This window comes from Contarinia nasturtii, unplaced genomic scaffold (assembly GCF_009176525.2).
Source record: "Contarinia nasturtii isolate CC-2019 unplaced genomic scaffold, AAFC_CNas_1.1 Cnas_scaffold_1905, whole genome shotgun sequence".
NCBI lineage: Eukaryota > Metazoa > Arthropoda > Insecta > Diptera > Cecidomyiidae > Contarinia > Contarinia nasturtii.
The window spans coordinates 197,983-224,864 of NW_022199235.1; the positions used below are offsets into that span (position 1 = coordinate 197,983).

The window sequence follows — 26,882 nt, forward strand, 5'->3', positions numbered from 1 at the left end:
GTTTTGAATCGAATTAAGATTAACGGGAGAACAAAAAAAGACCTGAAGAAGAAAAGACTTACCGTTTTCCTTGAATCGAACATCGATTGTTGGGTTAGTGCGAGCGCTTCGTTTTCATCGCTTGCCTTTACCAATTTATTCGAATTCACATCTTGATGTGAGACTTCGGTTTTCCAATGTCGTGTATTATCGGAGAAGATTTGTTGTTGTCCATGGTACCAAATCACGTACAACGGTGGATCGATTGCACCGCTAATGACGCAATGCAATGTTACTCGACTACCCTCCTTTACATAACGCACCGTATCACCCATGGGCTCTGTCTTAGGTACTGCAAAGCAAACACACACACAAAAAAAAATACGAAAACCGAGATAAAATACAATTTTCTGCATAAAATGATGGAAACAGGCGTATGTTTCACATTTACTTACCGACAACATGCAAATAGACACGGGCGCTGATTTTTGGTTCGGCCGAAATTTGACACTCATATAGGCCAGCATCGCGAGCTTGAACGAATTTAATTTGTAGTGTCCATGGTGCATTTGCTGAATTTGTGCTAGTATTGTTATGGTCGTTGTTAGGTTTAGATGCAACGCTGCCGCTTAATTGGCGTTGTCGTTGATTTGATAATGTTGACATGGCTGACGATTGCGATGCACTATTTTCTGTGGCATGATACGCATGAAAGCGTTCATCAGCTATAAATGTGATTTGATCAACTGTCAAAATGTGATCATCTCGGACCCTCACCCACGATACAGATTTGTTAAACACTAGTCTCACCTGGTGAACGAATGAAATAAAAAAGACGAACAATTTGTGAGTAAAAAAAAGAGAGAACAAATGTGGTCTACTCTCGACCATTCGAGGCGAATGGAGGAAAGAGAAGAAAAAATGGTGTGTGCAATTCCAGTGAATGAAAATGACGTCGTAAAACGATGAATTTGCACTGAAACCGAAAATGAAATCCGCTTAAGCTAAATGGTTATTTATTGAGCGAATAACATAATCGTAAAAGCAAATGCTCTATTTTTACTCCGACACCAATGTTCGACACGGGTGCGCCGTTTTACTGTGCATGAACGCTGTATGCCATGCACACGATTTGCTCAACAGATCATTTGCCAGTTAGAGCGAGAGGGGAGGGAGATGGAGTGTGGCGGATGGAGGGTGGAGGGGGTGGTAAAGAGTTGGATATGGCGGAAAATTGTCTGTCGACAGAGAAATTCCATGACCATTTCGATTGAAATGTTGCAAGCTGATGCTGAATTTCGGATGAAATGATCGCATGACCATTTACATGAATCTAATCTTATGGCCAAACGAATTTATGCCTCTTAATATACGTGTATGCATGCCATTGAATGAGCTTCGCCACTGCGATATATACATAGTAAAATGTAATAAAACCAAAAGCTTTTCAATTCAACAGCAGCAACAGCGTCGGCAAACAGCATTTTGTTTAACAATCGACTTAAATGCAATTTTATGCACATGAGAATGCAAATAAAGAATTTTTGTCCGAGATAATTTTATTACCTGCACTATTTTCGAAATATTCATATTCCAACACAAACTCACACTCATTTTTGGCAAGTTTTCTAATATTCATTTGCCAAACTGTTCAACGAATCATCCGACAAACAAATAACACAGTTTTGAAGCGACATTTTTTTTTCTCAACTGGATTATGTGTAATTTAATATCACATTCAGCCAAATACCAGAAGTGAATTCAATTTTCAACGGTTTTATTTACTATTTGATAGAATACAAAGCTTTTTTTGTGCGAGGGGCAGCAATAAAATGAAGAAGCGAAAAAGGTAGTTAAATCTATTTGAAAACAATGAATAATTAAAAGAGATTTTCGGTTTTTGCGAGCGGTATCACGAGCGAGATTGTGCCAACCGAGATGAACAGATACGAAAGGTTTGTATGTGTGCTTTTATCAAAAGAACGAAAGAGAACACAAATAAAACCAGTATGTTTGAGTTGGCATGCGGTTTAAATATCCAACAATTATTAAGCGATAGCCGGTGTGTGAGCTGCATTGTGCACAAGAGACAAAAAACGCTTCACCATGTACCGTAAAATTGTCAAATAAAATTGTTTAAGTTGAGCGCAATTTGTAAAATGTTGGGTTAAACAAGTCAACTTTATCTTCTCCACGCCAGTTAAAACTGAAATACAAACTGAAACTAGTCGTGCTCTATGCTCTCTCTCTCTCTCATCATTCCTCATTGACTCTTGCCAGCATCGTTCACGACGGAATTCGGTTGCACTCGGCCAAAACACGCTTCTCTTTCAACCCAAAGCTCACATAATCGCATTTCTAATGAATTTTCCAACGTTTTCACCGAACAATATAAATAACAACAGTAGAAAACCGCTTGAGCTGCTTGTCGAGAGCGAACGGGATGAAAAGTGGACAGAGTAGCGGCACACTGAATGCAATACAATAGAACGTAATCGTATAATAAATAGGCAAACAAATTGTATTTAGCTAAAACTTAAAATTGCATCTGCACAGACGCACAGCGTCTGTTTGTTCAACTGTTTGCCCAAATGCATCGGTTTTTTCCTTTCTCTATCTACCTCACATTGCTTGGCATCTGTACATCTTTTGTTTACACTATGGATTTGGTCATCAGATTCACATTGACATTTTATGCACACTCATACACATATTGAGATGCTACTTTGTCGCTGTTCGTCTCCTTCAATCCCCGCCTCACTTTACTGTTTATACGTTGTTTCGGAATCAAACAAAATGTAATAAAATATATGTTTTTTATTTTGTAGAAGCAAAAAACCATGCCGAGAGGAAACTCGGCGGAAAAACTACGGCACAGTCAATAATTCGAACTTACGAGCATATGTAATTCGAGAAGTTCAGGAGATATATGGAGTTTAGGGTGTAGAGAAGTAGTTGGCAATTCAATAAGTTTGCTACATTATTTTTACATTCAAATTTTTTTCGTAAAAACCGATGTGTTTTTCAAAAATTTGAAATTTGAAGCATTTTTTTAAAAAGAGAAATTCTGCTATTTTGCAAAGTGAACAGAATTTCGGTAAAGTTCCTTACAATGAGTATCAACTGAAAATCATACACACCCTAATGAAAAAAAACACGAGATAGATAGAGTGGTGTTTTTGCTGTTGTTCTATACTAACAGCTTGACATCGAAAAAATAGTTCATTTGTCCATTTTTCTGTCTATGTTGACCTACCGCAATTTGTTCATTGTGTTGATTTCAAGTTGTGTGTTGTTGATTTTTCATTTTCTTTCTTTTGCATCATGGTTTTTGACTCTTTCTCTCATTCTAACCTACGAAGCCCGTTAATATGGTCGATGGCAAAAATGGTTTATTATGATGTACTGCCCGATCTCTCTCATCGGCTCCGAATCCGGAGAAAGTTTTTCATCCCAATTTGAATATGTTGTGCATCATTGAAACCGCACAATATAAAACAAATGATAAAACTTCCTCAAAAAAATACAGAACACAACAAAACACATATACAGTGGGGGAGAAAATCAACAACTACTCTGAAAGATAAATTTTGCAATAAAAAGATAAAAAAAATACTTTCAAGCACATAATGCTGAAGAGATCGAGAAGGAAAAGAATGAGTTACAGAGAGAGAGAAAGAGTTAGTGTATGTGAGTTGAGAGAAAGATAGAAGGGAAGAGAAAAAGAGAGACCGAGAGAAATGCAGTAAGTGGAACGAGAGAGGCATAAATTGGTGTGCTGAAGTGAATCGCCAAATTGCTTGAAACAGAGAAAGTTAATAATCTCATTTTTCGTTTGTATTTTTGCAATGAGTGTACAAACCACATCATTCATTTCAAATTTATTACCTCACTCTGTTGTGTTGTTCCCTGCCAGTTGATCTTCGTATATAGAAATTTGTGCAATATTTGTATTTTAACTTTTTTTTCCTACACAGTTGTTGTGGCTCCGGTTTGGCCCATATTCACTCTGGTAAACATCTCAACTGTATGCATTTGGATTAGTTGTGCTTTGTTTGAAATGCAATAATTCACTAAATTTTACAAAGCTGAAAAATACAGTGCGAAATAAATGCGGCTAAAGTGATTATGTGCACAATTTACCCCTTCGCATAATGAATTTCAAGTGGAATGAGTTGTACCAAGAGTTTTTTTCAAGAGTTTTAATGAATTTTGAGTGATCAATTTTTAAGAGAATAAACACATTTGTTCCTTATTCGAAATCCAAAATCGTGCAATGTATCTCAACTATCGATTCGAAGTCGAATACGTATAAGACGGACTGTTGCAATGTGTTGAAAATCGATAGTTGAGCAAATATTTGCTGTGCATAGCTAACAAGCCGTTAATTGGATAAATTAGAATACAAGTGTAATGTAACGAAACTCGATCCAATCACTTGAACTGAGTGCGAATAGAGTGGAAACAATCCTGCTACACGGATTTAGAGAAAATTTAAATAAAAATGTCAGCCACTTACTTTACACGGCAGATATGCATTTGTTCCAATTTGTGCGGTTACATTTGTAATTCCGTAATCGGGTTTTGTGATGGACGTGGACGATGATGCGGATACCGAATCGGAAGCGGATGGCGATGAAATTAATGCTGCTGCATGTGGTTGAAATTGTGGTTGTTCTGTAAATCCGATTGTTGGCGATGCGACAGATGCCACAGCCACGTTGCCACTCACCAACGATGCCATTGCCATAACCAATGCAAACGTTTCAAACATTTTTGATGTTGTTCGCATTATTCTTGATGCAATTAAACTATTTAGCCGTCTACGAAACACCGTTCCAACGGACATTTTGTCATTCTGAAATCCACCTGCAGAAAAAAAGAGAGAAAAATACGGTTTGTATTAAATCAAAATATTGTAACAATGCATTTTAAAATTGGTACTGATGTCAAAAGAATGAATAAAAAGCGGCGAGTTGAAGAGAGAGAGAGTGAGAGAGAGAGAGAGAGAGAGAGAGAGGAGTGTACGGTTATATAACGACCAACGACATAATTACTTCCTACTTCGATGAGAATGAAATGGAAAAGTACCGTGTGAAAAGGGCGTTTTTATACACCGCATCCGCTTATACCTTTCTACTTTGAAAGGCAAAGACAAGCACCAAACTTAACAGTTGCATTTGGTATGTACGTAACAGTTACACACTTGATGTGCATGCATGTGTGCGTGTGTTTATGTGCAATTTTAGTCGTGGGAAATACAACAGTTGGCGGATTGGGGCTTTTCATCCGTATTTATGTGCAAACAATGTACTTGAAAATAAAGGACCATCAAAATAGTGAGAGAGAAACATTTTTGTAACATTTTTAATTTCAAAATAATAATGGCCACTTTTTATTCGTTTTCGTTGGGAATATATTTATTTTCGCCTTATAAAATCATAGAATAGACTGGCAATATGGAACTCAGCAAGGCTACTTCACATTTAGCGGTTGTCGGTTTTCATGGTTTCTAGTGAAACTGAGCTCAAAATTGAACTAATAAGTAAAAAAAAAAATCAGTACGGTATATGAGAAAATAGTGATTTTTATACCAAAAATAGAACATTTTATTTTCATCGCATCGAATTTTCAGCTCAATTACGTTATCAATTTCACTGGCAACCACGAAAAGCAAAAACCACTATTAATTTGTGTTTGCGTAATTGATTCCGAGATATTTTTATTTTTGGATGATTATTTACAATTTTTTTGGGGTTTGACACCCACATAGCCTTATATTTTTCGAGCTATTTTCAAGCCGATACGAAATGGGTGTTTTGATCAGAATTTTTTCCTGTTTTGAAGTATTATAATGTATTTCACCTCCCTTTCGCTTGAAAAACTTGCATGTACACAAATTTTACTTATTTAGAATATAAAAATGTCCAAACTTTAAAACTTCCCTTAGAAAAAAATTAATTTTCTCCATAATTTCGTTGTGCCAATAAAATTCTATGAAACTTTTCACCTTCACACCGCCCACAGTTTATTTCGAAACATTATGCATCATTTTTATTCGAAATTATACCGGAAATTCCCACAAACTGAATAAATAAATGAAACGAATTCGGGTGAATGTGAGCGCATGCACTCAAAATGGTGCAGAAAAATAAAAAACTTCACAAAGCATTGTAAATTTTTATTTTTCTCCATAGATCAAAGTAAATATGCGGCAGCAGAAGCGGTTTTTTCGCGTTTTTCCCCATGCACTTTTCAGTTTCGTTAAACGGTTTTGTGAAGTGCAGTAAATAGTAGCTCTCTATTATAGTTGTTGTAGTCAAATTGCGTGCATGAATTAATATGCGTTTTGGGAGTTGATACAAAGCAATGTAAACTGAATAAAAAAACCACTTAATAAATTAATAGCTCCTTGTCGTTTCAGCCTCGTTCTCTGAGCCAAAACAATCAACTGTTGTGCACATTGTTGTCGTTCTTGCTTCATTTTGTGTTGTTCTGCTTTTGAAGTCATTCTAATTAATTTCGTTGTTTCCTCGCGTTTTTCGAAAAACGGAGCAAATTTATTTCACCGCATTTGTTTTATTGGATTTAGTCACAAAAGCAAATAAGCGAATTTTGGCGTCGGAGTGAGGGTGGTGCTTGTGACTAAAAAGCGTTCGCGAACGCGTTCACTGCAATCATACATAATTACCGAGTTTAAGTGGCTAAATTAACGATAAATGGCTATAGTTTGTTGTGCAATAGAATTGTGCACGGAAAGCGGATGGGAAAAATTGTTTTCCAATGCAAATGGGACTTACACACATATAAACATAAAAACCGATTAAGCTTCCTTTTTTGCATTGGCTTTGGAACGAAATGGCAACGACGAACCGGCATGGGTGCATTGGGAGGAAGTTGCTTTGCTTCACCGATGATTTATTCGTTTGAAAATAAAATCAATGTACATGAGCGTTTGGTGTGTTGCCACGTGTGTTGAATTGCAGTCGCAACTGCAGCGAAAGCCTTAATTTCCGTTCAGAGCATCATTATTAAATACACATGTGAATTCCGACAAACACCCATCTAAATTGTGTGCTGTTGACCGACGGTCTATTTTTTTTTCTCTAACCAGCATCCTCCCTTGAACCAAGCCCTCTCCCCACACCGTCTCTTGCATTCATTGCATAAACTAAAAGTGATTTTATTGACCTGATACCGAATAAAACACGTATCTCTTTCGAGCGCGCGCGCCCACAACCCACACACCCGTTAGTTTCATTAAGCGAATGGATAAAATTTATCGATAGAACGAGAGATGTTAACCAAACAGCCATTATTATATTCGATTCATATATTGCAGATTACATTGTGATGCTATCACCCACTACAAAACATCTCTCGTACATCTCCGGAAAATTAATGAGCCGGACCTTACAGCCATGCGACAGTAAATGCATATCGCACCGCACCGTCATAGTCAATAAATTCATTTTGCGCTTGTGATATCGAACATTGTTATTGATGGTGCTGGTGGTGGTGGTGTTGGTGACGGAGGCGGTGGTGGCAGTGTCCATAATAATTTTTTATATGATTTATATCAGTCGCATTCGATATGCTATTTAACAATTCGATTGACCATAAATTTTGCACTTAAATTGAAAATGGATTGTTTGGCGTATTTATAAAATGAAAACACTTTCAAATAATGATAATGAACAACGTTCTTCTTTTGACACTACTGATTTGATCACAAAATCTATATAATCATTCAATTCTACGCATCTCATTCGTTCACTTTTTATTGTATTTTAAAGCACTTTTTTCAACGTCTCAGGAGCTTACGGCTCTTTTTACAAATTTCTACGAACGAACACACCTTCTTTCAACCAGAATTTTTTAACGTAGACGAGAGAAAGAGAACGATAAGGAGAGAGAGAGGAAGAGAGAGAGAAAGAGAGAGAGAGAGTAAGTGGTCCCACTTAAGATAGTGCGTAATATGTATGAGTCACAAAGAATGCGTTTTCATTGAAGTTCGCTGGAAGTTCCGGCAACTCAAGGAGATAACAGAGCAATTGGATGAAATGGAAGTGAATTACACACATTTTTTCCGATTTTTTTGGTATTTTTATTCTTTTATTTCCCATGTCGATGGCAAATGTATAGTCGATTCTCGGTTATTTCACACTTCGATTGTTTGAAGCGGAGCTAATACCGAATTTCGTAGCGGTGCAGTGGAGGGCGCGTAATGAAACTACGTGCCCATCACATTTACAGAACTTTTGGCAACACTGTTCGTAGTGTTTTGACATTTCATGAAATGTGACATTAATGTTCGTTCATTTGAACCGTGTTTGAGTTTTTGAAAAAAAGTGATGAAATTCCAATTTATTATTGTGAGTTTGATATATATTTTATTATTATGATAAAATAACAGTGAAAAAAATGTGTGAAAACATATGTAAGTATTGAAAATTTCAAAAAAATTAGTTTAAATTTCTTGAATTGAATTGGTAAAATTTCTTATTATTTACAAGGTGCGTTGTTCTTTAAGGAGTCAGTCAAAAATATATTTCTTTTTACTACATGTGTTTGTTATGAGTATCTCTGAGCGGTGCAATGTGAGTGTGTAAATGTGTTACGGCTGGAACAAAAATGTGCTAGCGGTGGCACAAGTGTATTTACTCGACCGTAATCGACAGAACGGATAACTAACTTTCAATAATTCTGAAGAAAACTCCATAATATTTTTTAAAAATATTGAACTTAATGACGCTTAATGAAGTAATAAAAAAGAAATATATTTTTGACTGACTCCTTGAAGAACAACGCACCTTGTAAATAATAAGAAATTTTACCAATTCAATTCAAGAAATTTACACTTGTCTTTTTGAAATTTCGAAAAAATTTGTCGAAAAAACACTTACCAATGTTTTCACACATTTTTTTCACTGTTATTTTATCATAATAATAAAATACATATAAAACTCACAATAATAAATTAGAATTTCAAAAACTCAAACACGGTTCATATCAACAAACATTAATGTCACATTTCATGAAATGTCAAAACACTAATAACAGTGTTGCCAAAAGTACTGTAAATGTGATGGCGCCACCAGTACTAAAATACTACACTGCGCTAGGACGCCGAATTTAAGCTCAATTTTTCTGTAAACCCGTAGAACAACTGTCCGGCCAAGCTTTTTGTGTGATGAAAAAGAGAGATTTGTTTGTAAAAACAAGTTTTTATAATATCTCGAAGAAAATATTCCATTTGAAAGAAGAAGAGAGAGAGAGTGTGTGTGACAGAAAGAAAGAAAACAAAAGAATTAAAAAAATAGAAAAGTCTCTTCGTTTCTGTGCATCATTTTAACATAATTTTGTGCTCGCAATAAATGTTGACAAAAATCACTTTCCATAGAGTGATCCCATTACTTTGTTCTGCAAAACGTGAAATTTAATCCATTTAAATCGGTTTCTGTCTAAAGGCATCCATTTACATCTTACCAGCGTATGCCCAATTGTTCTGTAATATATTGAAACCTTTGCCTTCACTGTGTTCGGTGTGCTTGGTGTGTTATGACATACAGGCTGTGCGCACAGTGATAAACGTGTGTATTTATTTATTGAACACGTTATCGGGAAATGAAGCAGCAGCATCGCAAATCAAATATTATGTAATACACCAATCCATTTGATTGTATGTGTAGGAGAACATTTCACAATATAGAGCCTGTTATCGATTCATCGACTTTGAACAGAAGCAGCAGCCACTTGACAGCGATACGTGCTCGCATGAAAGTAATCACTTCAATGAGACCAAGAGCGAGAGAGAATGAACCAACGCATAACTTGTGTCATGTGAGTGCTCAATAAACGAAATAAAAAAGACCTCGTTTTTTTGCCTAATGTTGAATTTGCATTTCGATTCGGTGAATTTTCCGAACAATGCGTCAACGTGAACACTAAAATGAAATCATCACACAACATAAATCAATATACGACGGATTTGTGAATGATAGCTCGGTCGCTGTGAATGTTTCATATAAAGTTGTTATTGCGTGTGATTGTGACGCTTCTCGTATCATTCGGCTGGATAAAAATCATTGTGGTATTTTAAAACGATGCAAAATAAACGGTAATTCCAATTGTGATTAATTAACACTTATTGCTTGCTTCGTTGCCCTTATGTGCACGTCAATTGGGGGACTATGTGTGTGTTCAATCGTTCAATGGTATATTGAATCGAAATATGTGTGTGTATATGTGCGTGGAAATTTGATTGCAATACAATTTCCCGTGTGTGTTCATTTCAATGTACAAAGTAAATAGACTCTCTGTGCCGTGAAATTCATGCATTTATTTATTTCAGTGATTGAATTCGGAATCTTCGCATTCTCACTGAATGCGACTAAATGAAAATGAATTGAATGAACGCGAAAAATGGAACGGAGGGAGATGGACAGAGACAGCGAGACACCGAGACAGAGACAGATAAAGAGAGAGTGTGAGAGAGAGAACAGGAGAGGAGAGAGAGAAGGGGTTAGTGAAAGAAGAAGGAAAAGAGAGAGGCAGGGCGGCGGAGAGAAACAAACCGTGTATAAAAAAGAGAGGCACTGAAAAAAGTGTAGAGAAAAACCGCGTATTTTGTCGACCAATTGGCGCGTTGTTTCCCAAAAATTCGGATGTATTACACTCCTTTTGTTTCTGATGCTCGTTCGCTTACCAATTGTGCGATTTTGTTTTTGCGATTACATAATTTTTGATTATCATGAGCGCTTGGCAGTGTACACGAAAACCGAACGACATGCCGAATCCAATTTGTGTTAATGCTATTTAAACAAATCGCATAGATAATAATTCTTCTTTCAACATACAACTGTCTCTTTGTCTCTCATTCTCTCCGCTATCCCATTCAATCCCCCATTTCTCCGATGTACGTTCCATATTACATCGAAACGCATACACATATTTGTATACACAGCAACAGAGGCTGTGTGTGCATAAATTTTAATCTCGCACATAATTAATGCAAACACATGTATGAATCGTTTAAGCATGATAATGTGCCACATTTCGACTCTCGAGGACTACACCACCACTTTTAACATGGTAATGCATGATTTCTACAATTTTCGAGTGTGGTCGATTCGAATATGTATTTCGATGTATTTTGCGGGCGTGCGCGCATTTTGGATGTCGTTTGACTTTGGATCGACGTAAAATACACGGAATGAAACATTCAGAGAGATACACAAGAGAGTGGGAGACGAAGATTTTGAAAAAAAAAAAACAACAACAACAAACGCAACACTAATTTCGAACAACATTGGTATGCAGGCAAGTGTAACGTACATCACATTTCATTTTATAGCCATTTTACCTCGCGTCGAGCATAACAAAAATGCTCCGAAATAACCATATCGCCATCACATACGCAACACCCTCCACCACTTGGTTTTGATGAACATCTATGCGAACTGTGTGTGTACGTGCATATGGAAATTTGGAACGCGTCAAACAAACATATGCGAATATATCGCGATTCACAGGGATTGTTCCTTCCGCAAAAAACACACGCAGATCATTTCATGCATCTTTTAAAATCTTCAAAGAACAAATGGGTTGTAAGATTTGCGGTTGCAGGAATCAACGTTATATATAGGTTTTATGATTTTAACGACTACGGTTCCTTTGTAAATATTTGAAGGGAATGCGTTTTTCGACGAAAGAAAACGTGAAAATTGTCACGAAATTTGTATCGATTTCACATTGAACGAAACTGTGATTGGGTTAATCCAACTGGGTTCAGTTGGTAATAGCCATTGAAGTGCTGGAAATACTCGGATATTTTTGAACATAAACATTATGACGAATATTTTCGATGAATTCGAGAGTATTCAAAATTCATGAATGAATTCGAATAATTTTTTACGCTCACTTAAACGATTCTCGGTTATTTTATGACTCAAGTCCATTTCCGTCCAAGAGAAAGAAAAAATATATCGAAATTACCATAATTTTGTTCAATTTCCGTTGAATGCTTATCATTTCCGCATGCGAAAAATAGTCCCTGTCGCACTTAACTTACATAATATTTGTGCTTGTAAAATGCTAATTTCGCGTTGTCGTCATCGCCGCTGCTGCCGTCGTCGTCGTTGATGTCGTGAAAATGAACAGACGTATCGAGAGTGAAACAAAGTCTCGAACTCGTTTAGTCGAATGTGTTTTTTTGTCTCTGTGTGTATGTCTTCGCTGTGCGCGGCGAGTGTTGGTATGTAAATGTGTGGTAAATGTGTTATTTGTCGCAATAAAAGCGGGTAGATTTGTATTTAAAAAATTTATGCATTCGATATGATGGTATAAATTCAATCTGTCTCTCTTCGCGTGTGTGAGTGCCTGAATTCCTTAGAGTGATCTGGAGCCACCGAGGCATTTGTAATGATTTTGGAGATAATTTTCGTGTGGTTTGGACTTTTTTTTTCTCACTGACTTCCTCCTCCTTTTCTTCATTGTTTTTTGTTTCATGCTGAAATCAGCGGAATTTATATAGCATAGCGGAACGAATTTATCAGCAAACCGGAACAAAACATTGAAACTGTATATATAACAATAATAATTTAATGGCCAATTTCCTTGTTTTGTTCCACATTCTTCGGCCCAGCTTGCGATTTTGATTGAAAATTATTTTCGATTTTTTCGTAGTGACGGCGGTTGCATGCACATTCGCAGCGGAACTCCCAAGACTATACCATGTGTGTTTTTTCGCACTTAGATGAGTGTATGTGAATTTGCCAGTGCATAATATATAAGCCAGTGTGTATCTTTCAAGAAGTGTTATTTCTTTAATCTACAGTTATCATCGAATGTTTGTTCCGACACGCGAAAATCCCAAACAAATCCATCATTGGGTAGCATTGGATTTTTTTTTTCACTTTGCGCTCACTAGTATCAACAAATCAGGGTAGTTTTAAAAACAAAAACAATAACGAAAAAGAAGTACGAGAACAACGACGAAAAAAAAATTGAACGAACGGAATACAGAGTTCGCGCCATGAATAAATGATACACAAAAGAGATATGGTTCGAAAAACAATGTCGAAGTGATTTGCTAGCGAACTGAACTCGAGACACGAGATTTTTATGAAGTTGAATTGGTTTTTATAACCGAGCACTCTTTCTACTTCTATCTCCTTTTTCTGTTCTTTTTTTCTCTGTCTTACTCTCGCTCTCTTAATGTCGTCCCTTGCTTTTGCTTTCATTCTTTTTTCCCTCTATCGCTCCCGCTTTGTTTTTCTCACGGGTTTCGTCGTGTATCCCATGCATGATCCACTCTTTACGATGATACAGAGTCATCGATAAAATAGTATTGGTTTTTGGCGAAAAAACACGTCTCGAATCAGTCGAAATTAATCGAAAGCTTGCAAAACCATGTAAAGTTGAAAGCAATTGTCTGAAAGTGAAAGGGTGAAAAATTATCAGCCATTCGAAAGCTGAAGCGCAATCGATATCGCTTTGGCTATTTGGTAGAAAACTTTGAAAGTGCTCAGTGTTTTTATTCGATTTTTTTTATTAACCCAAATAGCGTCACCGGTTTCTTCTAAAGAAGCATTCAGGTCAATGTATTTCGACAATTTCGATTGTGACGGCAGTGAATGTGAGGGCAGTAGTTTGTATATCCACTCGATGGCAAAGAAGTGAATCAATATCAATTGATTTTGGAAGCTGCACCATTGGAAGTGGATTTGTCGCGTCGATTTCAAAGATCCGCACTTAGGCCGAAAATATCCGCACTTAGGCCGATTGTAATGATGGTAGATCAATTGGCGCGAATTTTGTTTTGTCTAATTTAAAATGGCATTTTATTTAAATAAATCGCTTGGAATTGTTCTGCTCGGCAGCGACGGAAATTCAAATGTTGATGTGTATTTCTTTGGCATGAATGAAAGCCCGACAATTGCGCATAAATTTCAAAGTGCCACACCAATAAAACGTACAATGTTCATTAATATGAATGGCGTGTGCACAGTGAAGTCGATGGTGTTGTTGTGTTCATTGAGTTTTTGCCGCGTCGTTTTTTGGCAAAATGCGAAAAATCGAATCGATTATGTTTGTGTGATGGAGCATAATCGACCATTTGTATTGCGGAAACGGGGGCGGTGGAAGGAGGGAAGAATAGTGAAAGAAAGGGGATAAAGAGAAAACGGGGAAAATGTGAAAAAGATATCGAAAGAGATATGGTTGGAAGGGAGTAGAAAGGAACTGCTTTTTTATATATATAAAAAACAGACTCACACTCGTCGAGTGCAATAATTTGGATAGATAAATGTTACACTAGCACTATAAATAAGAGAGTTGGCGGTTGTTGGTGCGCGTTCTGTTTTCTTCATTGGCCATTGTTCGACTTCTGTTGCAGCCCGTGTCGATGTTGTACCAAACACACACACAGACACATAGAAAAGGTTGATTTATAACATGAAATTGTTGGGAAAAATTTCGCGAGCAAGAGATAACCATTTCGTAGTCGCGAATGCCGGATTTCGATAAATTTTTGCGAAAAACGCGAGACTGTCCGATATCGAAACGGATACGCGCCCCACAAGAAAGATAACCGGAAAATGTTCGGTTTTCATCTTGTGTTCTATTCACTTCTCTTTTGTTGTTGTAATATTTTTGTTTTGTGTTGTGGTTTTGTGGCGCTGACAGCAAGTATAGAAATCCGGTGGCTAAACGATGATAGAACGTATATATTCGTTTGGTTGCGCTGTTGTTTTTCTATTATTCGTCCACCATGTTCAATGAAAAATGATTCGATTCTTGAAACTACCCCATCATGGCACCGAATAGACAAACTACAAAAGAATGTTTTAGGCGAAAGACTGGTGGCTCGTTGCTGCGTATTTGCTGCGTGGCCCGCACTAAATCTGTAATATTTTATGCAAATGATGATGAGCCTTTTCTGGTCCGTTCGCATGAATTACACAACGGCGCATTATTCCTTTGTGCCATATATAGAAATGCATATATTCCGTTTCGTAGATATCTGCATGTAATTTTTATACCAAATATCATAAATCACGTCATTCACATTCCAAGCCGAACGCGCCACTCTTAACAAAACGCATCACACACACCACCGATAGATATATAACATTGCCAATCGTAAACTACACACAAGATTTTTGGCCTGCATTGATTCAATTGGCCTGCCTCCCTTTTTTACTTCGCTTGTCTGTTTCTTTCCCGCTCTGTCTCATTCCCTGTCTGTCTGCCTTTCACTCATGCATTGAAGTGCTTATCCAATAGTTTTTTTTAGCAAGATAAACACCAGACTGAAACGAACAATGGAGACAAAAATTGATTGAAAAAAATTGGATTCGCAGCGTTAAATCAATTTTGGCTTCGAAGATAAGATTTTTTTGATTTGTTTTTTTTTTCGCGGCTCCATTCTCAACGAAGAATATTGAAAATGAAAAATTACAAATGCTGTTTTTGAAAGCTTTACACGCAGAAGAACAAAGTCCGATCAATTTATTGGAACGTGATTGGGATCAAAAGTTCATTGCTTTTTTGATCTGGTCAAGCCTTGTTTGTTTTCAACTTCGATTTGGATAAAATTTATTTGTTTCGCGTCTTCATCTCATGATATCAATCTATACACCAAATATTGGACACTACGATGTTAAAAATTACGATTTTTGATACAAAATAATGTAATGACCTTTCGTCTAGTCGAGATAAGGTGTCATTTTTCTAGTCACTATAACATTTTGAGTGTATACTATTATTCTTGATGTAAACAATAAATTTACGCGAAAAATTATTCTGGAAACAACCAATTTCTGATTTTTTTCTTTTTGTTTGAATGATAATTTAAAAATTTGACACGGAAATAAAGTTGAACATTTAGACAAATGAATTAGAACAAAATTAAAAGTAACAAACTTCATGATGATATCAAATGTCAAAAATCAGACAGAACAATGAGAACATTATGCTGCACAAAGAGACACATATCAGTCGGGTTGGAGATGTCAACGAAAGTAGATCGTGAATAAAACGTAACTAGGTGCTCCAAAAGGAAAACAATTTTCAATCGTCGCTTAGGCACAAGTAAACGGAAAGGTAAACCGAGAAATGTTTTTTCGATTTGATCCATTTAGACTTTCGAGTATTGGAAAATGTTGAATTTTATTTGAAAAAAAATTAAAAGATTGGGTCAAGTTGAAACACTAACCTCATTGTTTTATTACAAAACAAAATACGTATCCCGTTTTGTATTATGCCACTCGATGGCTTGTGTTTGCTTAAAATTAGTATAATTTCATGAAAATCGATTCTGATTCGTTGATGGTTTATTGGAAATACTAAAGTTTTATGTATCTGATGATTTACGTGGTAAAGAAAGTGTTTTTGATATTCATATTCTTATGATCCTATTGCACTGATTAAATAACTAATTGAGATTTTATTTGGCGAATGAATGAGATATTATTTGGAATAATAGAATTTCTTCAATAAACATTATCAATCACAAGTTCTAAGAAAATTCCAGAACATTGACAATTGCACAAACAAAAACTAACCTCACATTTATATCAATTGATTTTCTCTCTATCAAATAGGACCACGATGAATCCGTATCAAACAAAAGGTGCTTTGGGTGGAAGAGCTAAGTGCAAATACCAACGCAAAGGAAGACACTCACAAGTCCAAATCAAAAAAGAAATTGATGTAAAAATGGAGCCAGGAGATGGTGTTGATCTGATTGCATACCCACAGTTGTCATCACAATCACCAGTCGAAGCCGGCACTATGACAAAATCAGAAAGCGAAAGTGATATCGAGTATGTTCCATACGATGCTGACTGTGTGAAGGACGAGATCAAATCGGAGGAAGAGGAATGTTTGAAGAAAAAGCATGATGCAGCACCGAAGGCAAGCTCAAACGAAGGTGGAAATGATGATCCAATTGGCGATGATTTATGCAATGAAAGACCAAATTCAAGCAACAATCGTAAACAGCATGCAAAAGGAAAGAAGCCAAAAGGCGGAAAATCAAAGGGTTCCAAGAAACCATCGAATGGTCGAGCCACCATTGGACAGAAAAAGCACAAATGTCATTTCTGTGATTATGTGACAAAAAAGAAATCAAATCTCACAACACACATTCGAAGGCATACGGGCGAAAAGCCCTTTGAATGCAAAGTATGTGCCAAGGCTTTTTCTCAAAAGAGCAATTTGAAAAGCCATAAGAAAATCCACGGACCAAAATATCAATTTCGTTGTTTGAAATGTGGTCAGCGATTTGCCGAAGAAGCTGAAAAACAATCACACGAAGAGGGATGTAACCCTCGACGATACGAATGCTATCTCTGTGAATACAAATCCTACAAATCCTTCCACCGTGGTTATTTGAAGTATCACATGCGATTGAAGCACACTGATGATAAACCATTTCAATGTGCTGCTTGTGGAAGGAAATTCGTTTAGAAAGGTAATTTCAACCGACATTTGGCAATACAGTGCAAACTTCGCCCATACCGCTGCACACAATGCCATCGACCATTTGCTAAGGTAGACGATAAAGATCAACATCAAGTGCAATGCAAACGTCGTTGCTATCAATGCTACCTTTGTAAAAAGATCATGCAATATACAACGCACTTAAAACTCCACATGCGTAACCATCACACAGGAGAAAAACCGTTTCCATGCAAATTGTGTGATGCTCGTTTTTCAATGCTTGGTGATGCCAATCAACATATGAAGAATATTCACGGTATGAAGGAGTGATCGTTCATCTATGTAAAGAAGTCAAATCAATCCATTAAAGAAGTTCACTGAATTCTCGTTAAAATAATCTTCTGATCTTGAACGATTCAAATACAATATTAACTTGAAATTACAGTTATTAATAAAATTAGATATTCTCATTCCCAGAAAATGGTGAATAACTTTTATAAAATGAAACAGATTGAATAAAAAGACAAACAATTGAATCCAAACAATTTATATTTAGTAATAAGGAATTTATTATGAACGCATTGACTTGAACAGAATAAAGAAAATCGGCATTGAATCTCTGGATATTTCATTCCAAATACATTTTTTATTTTCGGAATTGTTTGAAATACAGATTTGAAACTATTCTAACTAGGAATTAAAGGTAAGGTAAATGTCACTGTAAGGTAATTAATATTGACCTATCGTACACCAGGCTGGATATCAACTTGGTTTAACTTATAAAATATGAAGTAAATTAAAAATGATAAACAAAAAGCACATCAAAAACAACGATGTCGATCGATTTATCTCGGTTAAAAACACATTCTTTAGTTTTCCCCATACCATTCTTATGCTGTAGTGCAGATGATCGATTTCCACCAAACAATCTTCCGAAACAACAAAATCCTCTTGTTATGAATTTCTAATGAAAAATCGAAATTTTAATGAAAACTTCCTTGTGGATTATTTGCAAAATTACAGCTTTTGATTAATTCTTTTCCATCGCTCAAATGCTTTGAGTTACAGGTTCGGTATTGACCAGATTCCAGCAGACGACGTTTCCAGTTGATTGTATTGCATACACTTCAATTCTTGATTTGGTTTCAATTTAACACATATTATTACAAAATTATTAAAATGTATAGTGTGATTCGTGTTTTGTACCAAAATATTTGAAAACTTACTGTAATTGAATTTCATATGAACTCCATAGTTTTCAGCATACGAAGTTAAATTCTTGGAAACAGATTCAATTTGCAATGCCTGTGGAGCTGACGTTAAATATTAAAAGCATGTTTAAATTATGTGCACTTTCTTTTCGACTACGCTTTGGACATCTACAGAAATTTCATTTATAACCGACCAGAATTTTTCCTCTTCCTCAGTTTTGGTTGCAAATATTTGATCATTTATTCAAAATGAATATAACAACAACGTCATATGTGTGCAAATTAAAACTATCCGAGAAACTTGATGAAATAATGAAATAGTAAAAGAGAGGGAGAGAAGGAGAGAGGGAGGAATGGAAAAGAGAACGAAGAGAAAAATATGTGTTATGTTCATTTGAAATTGGACAAAATACATTTTGAATGTTCGGGAGCTGCAAACAAAGTTCCAAGAATTATTTCAAACATCACATTGCTTTATTAAGTTGAGTTGCATGGTTAAAGTATCACAAAAAAATGTGTCAAAGGTGATAAATACACAATTCAACCGTTGAAGCCTCTATTTGGGTTACACTTTTTCAACACTTTTTGGTTATTTCTTTCTGGTTCTTTTTATTATATTTTCTTCTTTTTTTGTTGCTTCATTTTGTACATGAAAAACAATTTCACGTCCAATTCTCGATTTACTCCACAGAAAACGAGCCTTTTTGTGTCGCATCTCTCGACTTTCATTCATCGCTAATGAATTAAGTAAATTAATGTTTTAGGAATTCCCGTATTAAATGAGTTTTCTGGAATGATGCCATTTTTTTTCTTTCAAGGCAACACAAATGCCCAAGCATAATTGAAACAATTTCGTTTGATTACAATTGAAACGTAGCGCTTTGAAAAATCCAAAAAATTCTCTCTTTTTTTTCTTGACAAAATCTCATCACACAATTTTTTGTTCCTCACTACAGTTCGTTGGTATTTTTTCCACCCTCTGTGTGCGGTGTGTGTGATGTGACGTGAAAAAGTAATATAACCTAGGCATGTGTGTGTGTTTGTAGCAAAGAATCGTCAGGCGATTAACTTTTCAGTCTGGTGTCGACGTTTTGTGGCTTGATTCTGTTTATTGGCAATGGAAACCGTGTATATGTTGCAACAACAACAAAAAAACTGAAAATAAATCTAATTAGTTGGGTGATACATTTCATTGTGGTAACGATGAATTAAAGGATTCGCATTGAAATATGCGGCAGGCAGCATTCAAGCTCAGTAATTCGTTACACCTTTATTTATATTTATAGAATTTAAAAGAGATGGTCGTCGTCACGCGTTTTCATTTTCGAATATGGTTTTGTGGAGATTTGGCATTGATTTGTTGCGCGCTTAAGCCTTTGCAACCAAACAAGAGACATGGATTTGAAAATACACCAGAGTCGAAACGATACACACCAAGAGACATATCAAATGGCACATACGCGCCACAGTAAAATGAAGCAAAAGATTTATTGTGCATTAACCTGCATATAAAATGTGGACTAAATCCAATTCCATTGGCGAGCAAAAATTATCAAATTTCTTTGCACGAATATTGTGAAACGTCGACGTGTCTGACAATGCTTGTATTGCATTGGGGGGGCCAGTTAAAATTTGAATTACATGCTGTCCGAAATTTAATCTTCACGCAATATACAACGATAGCAATCGCATGGAATAATCATAAAACATGGTGGAAAAACAAACATAAAACCGATTTTATATGAGCGATATAAAACCATTCATTTTGCACTGAAATTTTCATCGTCGTTATCCATAATGAGGCAATGTATGTCAATTTTATGGGTTTCACACTGAAAAAGCGATAAAAAGAAAGTGCATTGCCCGCCGCCGTAATTTTAAGACTGTATCAAAACCGAAGTGGTGTCGAGGGTGTTTGCACGAGGTTCAAGCAACCTCTCTTTGGTAAATTGACACAATTAAAAAACACATTTTAGCTAATTGGTTAATTGAAATTCAACTGCCGATGGATGGTGATGAGTCGCGTGGGAAATAGTCAAAATGCAACAAATCAGTTCGGCTGGTTTTGAGGTCGCGCATTAAACACTCAAATCAATCGAAAGACATATGCATTAATGTGTGATGAGAGGATGGTGTATGTGTATGCAAGATCAAATACAGTCGATTTCAGCCACTTCGCTGGCGCATACACGTGTTGGCAACACCAATTCAATCACATTTAATTAGGCTGTTTGCCATTAATTCCCGTTACATTCGTAATGGAATTACCAATTAAAATACAATTTCGTGCAATTGTTCGCAATGCTATTGTCAATTAAAATCACTCCATCTCACATTCACGCGCATTTTCTTTCACTCTCCTTCCCTCCTTTTACTCTTTCACCCTCCTTCTCTAACCCTCGCTGTCACTCTCTTTAACACTCGATCTATCTGTTTCTCTTTCGCTCTGCCTCTTGCTCTTACTCTCGCTTCCTCTCGCACCCCCTCCCTCGTTTTGCCTCCTCTCTCCTCACTGTTGGAAGCTAAAAGACTAAAGTGTTCTGCGTGCGCGTTCTCGTCGATTCCAATTTAATGTGAAACTAATTAAATTTTAATTAACAAATGCGCATTCCATTTTTCTCATTTTACTTCGACGTAAAAAATCGAAATCGTGAATTTGTTCGCGGCTTAAGTTGATTTGCGGATATTTTCCCCTCACTTGTATTTGTTTTGTAAAGAAAAAGAAGAAGAAAGAAAGAAAGTGAAAAAAAAAGTTGTATACAGCCGAAAAGTTGTGTTTTGTTCTGATTGAAGCAACGACACACACACACACATACAAAACTGGTCCGTTTGTTGTTTCGACATTTCCTGATAGTCATATTGTACAAAGTCTCGATGTGCTGTTGATTGTCAAGGGAAATCAGTGGTTGGTTTGAATCGACAGCGCCAAAAGCGCTCCCATCGCTTTCAAAAACTATTCCACCAAAACAACAATTTCGGAAGCTTTTTTGTTGTCACAAAAAGTATTTATCAACTACTTTTATTGAAAGCGATTTGTTTGTCGGCATTTCTTTGTCACATCCATTCCGTGCATTCAAGGTAAAATCATCATTAAAAAAGTATTTTCAAGAAGAAAATAAAAAAGTTTCATCGATCGTCATTAGTGTGTGTGTGTGTGTGTGTGTTCGTTGTGCGCTCGAGCAGCTGGAAAAATTCCTGGCATAACATTGAAATGTGTTCTTTTTTCTCTCATCTGTCAAAAAGAAAGTTATGAAAAGAAGCAGAATTTCATTTTGTATCGTCGGTTGTTATGTGTATTCAAATTGGCTTGAAAATTGGCGCGTATTCTTCATCACGAGTTGAAGAAACAGGGAATTGTCGTGTTTTAAAATTGAATGTGTGACAAGGAAATGGGAACGAGCAAAACTGTCGTTGTGAATACTAAAAAAAAAACAGGAACAACTTCACATCAACAACAAAACAAGCGACAACAATAAAACGAATATGTTTAAAAATAAAAACATTCACCAAGTTTTCGGGCATGATGATGGCTGATAATGATGGTGTGTGTACGAGTGACAGAGTGTGTATATGTGGTGGCAGGAGAGACTTTTGTTTTCGCCAAGAAAATGATTCGTTTTTCATGTGAAATGTGGGTGCGTGTGGTTTTTCTGGTTTTTGCGGTTGTTCAGCATAATACATTGTACGAATGTCGACGACAAAATATCTAAATTGTGTCACATTCAAAATAATAGAATGACAAACAGTCACACATTCGTTCGGTTTGCTAAATCAATTTTACACGAGAAAATATATATTCACGTTGTTTCACTGATGACGTTTTTGTACGAGCGCATTACCATCACGCGCACACAAATTTTGGTAATGTTGGCGTGGGGGGGGGGGGGGGGGGGGGTGATGGTGTTTTGCGTATGTGTGATTGTCATCGACGAAATTAACAAAGTTAAGTTTTTTTTATATTTGCTTTTGTGTTCGGTGCCAACGTTCGTGTGAGAAAATACGTGTATGGAAGATATGTGCTCGACAGAGAAATGTGAATCGAAAAACAAAAGGAATCTCGTCAATTTCGCATTTCATTTTGTTCGATTTTGATAGCAAAACTTGCACATACAGGCACATTTCACAAGTGAATTTGCTTAAAACGCACGTGATTTGACTATCAACATTACGTTTTTCCCTTTTTCTTTTCTCTTTCTCTGCCATTCTCGATCCGTTCGGGTTTTTGGCTCCGTTTCCAAGAGCCATTTCTCTATTTCACACACTAGTTTTAGTATACAATTCGCGAGTGTATCTAAGCACGAATCGCCAGGCCTGATGCCATATGTGCGAATCTGTCAACGTTGACGGTTCGCTGACACAAACATAAAAGCCATTTCATATGTTTCATATGTGTATATTCGCAATCGGCTGTGTACCGATCATTGTACGTGAAACGAAATACACACCGTACGGCACAGGCCACATTTGCACTCGTTTACCTGTTCTCACGCACCAATTCTCTAAATCACAATTATTCGTGTTTTATTTGAGTAGCGCGTTTGACGGGCGTTTCGCATCGTTCATACACACACATACATAAGATGCCATACCACCAACCAACAAGGCACGTTCACATGTTAAGGCAACAGAAATATTTCGATTGATTCGAAGCACGAACCAAATTTTAACATTAAATCAAATTCGAGGACGAATGAAATGTGCGTGTGCACGGGTTGGTGTGATATGGGTGAAGAGTTAGAGAGAATGTGCGGGAAGAAACACAAAATCCATGCTTTTATTCAGGTAAATACCATTTTCGGTATTCAGTTTCGTAAATTGTGTAAATAAAACATCTTATTTGCTTTAGTCAGTTAGATTGGGGAACAGAACGAATGAAACAGAGAAAGAGGAAAGGAAACAGAAAGAAAAACAAAAATTGAGAGAAACCTGAAGAAAATTAGAGAGAAACGGAGAAAGAGAGAAAAACTGAAAGAGAGAGAGAGAAGTGGAGATAAAGAGAGTAGGCCGTATTTTTGCATTTCGCAGAACGTGATATGAGATTTATTTATTAGAAAGTTTTCGCATATAACATATACAAATAAATTTCTAATTCTCGGTCTCTGTCCATTTGAACGAATGGAATGTGCTTTATCAACACAAAAATACCATTCACCGAATTTGCACACTTTAACCATTCGGATAAAATTTAAAGCACTTGGATTTCTATTGAATTCGACAAAAATCCAAAACCCAGTCCGAAAAGGTAAAAAAAATACACGTCTACTTCAATTTGAGTTTGTATATCGTCTGCATGCGAACGCCAGAACAGAAAAAAACATAGTTTACGAATTGGGGCGCCTTTCATTAAGTGAATGATGAAGGATATCGGGAGGTGGGATGTTCGTGGGAAAAAAATAAGAGCAGAGAAGGAACAGAAGACAGAGAATGAGAGACATTAATAGATTGCAAAATGGGATGAGGTTGAAAGAGAATATTGTTCAGGAATTTCAATCTATATATTTCTTCGTTCGTTGTCCATCAAACAATGGTCTATCTCAACTCATCGACAGTTATGTTTCTTTATTTCGGTGTGTATGTATACAGATTATCCATTGCAGACAGTCTCAACTATCATTCTCAATTACAAAATTCAATTATACCAATTTGATTCGTCTGGCATGCTGAAAAGCCCACAATACTTGCTTTTATGAAAATGTATGTGTGCGTGTTGCTATTTAGCGAGAATCTCAGCCGCGTGCAAAACGGCAAAATGAAATCAAATTGATAGTGACAGGTGTTAGGTGCAGAGAGAGAGTAAAGTTGGCGAGTGTTAACACGTCGGCATAGAATGAGGGCGATGATTATTATCCAAAATAAATGATGAAATATACCCGACGACGTTTCGTAAATCGAAATCGAAAGAAACAAGCGAAATGAGCGAGAGATTGTCGCGTTTGTTAAAGTTACAATTTCCGTCACTCGTTCCCTCTTTCACCGTGTGAATATTTCGCACAGCTTCATTTTGGCGATTCATTTAAGTGGAAATAATATGTAATAAATGAAAATGTTTTTGTTATTTCGGTTCTCATCGGTGTGTGTGTCGGTTGTTATGAAAATTCTGTTGTTACCTAAAGCGCAATCAGAGCCGTCGATGCAAATAAATGCTATCGCGTGTACTTTCCACGTCCGGGAGTGTGGGAACCAGTGTGTAGCGGTAAAAAAGGAGACCCGCTTGGAAAATTTGTAATTAATTTACCTGCGATAAAGTTTTGACTGAGTCAGTCGTCATCATCGCCAAGGTCTCAGGTGACACACTCTCACACTTGTTTTTCGGCTCCCATTTCGGATCTTTTTAAATATGATAAAATTCGGCTCGATGACACATACACAGAAAATTCGTGCAAAGCCGATTCAACAGACACGATTTGGCCTTTTCGTTTGAACTTTTCTTTATGGCAGCACATAATTTGATACCGATGCATTGGGCGCGCACACGCACCCCGCATATCACCTCAATCGACCTTAAAGCTTTGGCAATCTATTTCATGCATGAATTTGCTTTCATAAAAGAAAACGCTTTTAACCGGATATTTTTTTTACGTCTTTGTTCAAAAGGTTTGGCACTTTTCGTCTCTCATCCCAGTCTCGGTTTCGGTCAACAAAAAAAGTGTATATGATTTATACGACAGTGGATTTTGTTTTTATGCTGTGTCGACTCTCACAAAACGGCGCATTTAATATTTGATTATTTCGATACACACCGGAAGGGAGCATAAAGAAAGGAACGGATTTTCAGTTGATTATTATTAAATTTTGTTTTTGTCCTCGCTCCTTTTTCACTTTGGCCCTGTGTCGCTCTGTGTGTGTGTGTGTGTTTGTATGCACGCCAGATGGTACGCTGTGACGAAAACGGTACACGCATTTTATCATATCTTCTTCATCTCTCGTTCTCGCCGTGTGACTCACGCTTTTTCTTCGTTCTTATTTGCGTCGGTATGAAATGCGACAAACAATCTTACGATAAAAATCTTTAATTTGTCTTTTATGCGAATGTTTTTCACAGTCTTTTGTTTTTGTTTATTCATACGAGCTCAACTGGCAAAGTTAACGCTGAGCTGGAAGTTTTAATTTTTTTCTTTGTTTTTTTGAGAAAATCTCGTTATGAATTTTGAATCATAACAGTCGAAAAGGCACAGAACGAGTAAGAAATTTATCATTCGTAGCATCGATGTTTATCATGTTTACCAGGAAGAAATGGAACATATTTCGATGAATTTATTTTTAAAGAAACACACTTTGATGTCACTGATTCGCCAGAGAGCAGGAGAGATGAAGAGAGAGAGAGAGAGAGAGAGAGAGAGATAGAGAGAGATAGAGAGATGGGGGTAGAACAAGAGATTTGAAATATACGGGCGAATCTTTCAGTTCTTCAGTTCCAAAAACAGATTTGAATGTTATCTTTATACACATTGATTTTTTGAGGCGCTTTTTGTATATTACCATGCAGATTCGAAATGATATCGTATTTCATTCGCACAATTAGCACGTTTCATTTCGTTTAATAACCGAATCTTTTTTGGACCACTTTCCATTTATAATCCACCGTTTTTACTCGGCATTGTTCGTCGAGTCGAGGCTAACATGTAATTTTCAATTTAAAATGATACACTCACCAGAGAAGAAACGGGGACAAAGAAAAAAATACACGAGCCCGCCGGTTATCATTGACAACGAAATCACGATTTGAATGGCTTACGTTGCCAAAGAAGATTATTTGTGCTTATTTAAAAAAAAGAAGAAGAGTTTTTTCATGTTGACTTTAAAATATAATGATTTTCATTGAAAATGCGTGGGGGAATTTGTTGGGTTGTTGATGTACTAACTCGTTATATCGGAATACTTAAAGTGCAGATCGGATTATCCGTAAACACTTTTTGTTTTCCATTTTGAAATGAAAAATACTCGATTGTAAACATTAATTCTGAATAGGCCGCATTGAATGTAAAAAGTACCGATGGTAACTGGCGAAGAGCCGTCAGTTGGAAAAAATCGAAGGCCGATAGAATTTGATATCACCGTGCAAGAGAGAAGAAAGGACAGAGAAGGAAGGAGAGAGATAGGATGATTGAAGGGGAGACAAGGAGAACGTATATATGAGCCGCATAAAAAGTTGATTATAACTTAATATCCATTGTATGTCTGCAAAGGCCGATTTCAGCTCTCTCTCTCTCTCTCTCTCTCTCTCTCTCTCTCTCTCTCTCTCTC

The 26,882-nt window shown here is 36.5% G+C and overlaps 2 protein-coding genes across 3 annotated transcripts in view; one reads left to right on the plus strand and one right to left on the minus strand.

Annotated features, from left to right (window-relative positions):
• Positions 1–26,882, minus strand: part of LOC116347487 — a 125,122-nt gene that overhangs the window by 11,147 nt on the left and 87,093 nt on the right. The window contains exons 1-4 of one of the 2 annotated variants that reach the window (XM_031778082.1): positions 5,071–5,157; positions 4,499–4,848; positions 435–789; positions 63–331 (exon numbers count right to left, since the gene is read on the minus strand). In XM_031778082.1, coding sequence (XP_031633942.1) covers positions 63–331; positions 435–789; positions 4,499–4,848; positions 5,071–5,101 — 1,005 coding nt within the window. In that variant the 5' untranslated portion in view covers positions 5,102–5,157. Of the gene's footprint in view, positions 1–62; positions 332–434; positions 790–4,498; positions 4,849–5,070; positions 5,158–26,882 lie in introns of those variants that run through there. The other variant, XM_031778081.1, reaches the window with a different exon arrangement.
• Positions 15,990–17,618, plus strand: LOC116347490 (zinc finger protein 391-like). Its single transcript, XM_031778086.1, has 2 exons — positions 15,990–16,086; positions 16,587–17,618. The coding sequence occupies exon 2, from the start codon at positions 16,594–16,596 to the stop codon at positions 17,452–17,454; it is 861 nt and encodes a 286-aa protein (XP_031633946.1). The 5' UTR covers positions 15,990–16,086; positions 16,587–16,593; the 3' UTR covers positions 17,455–17,618.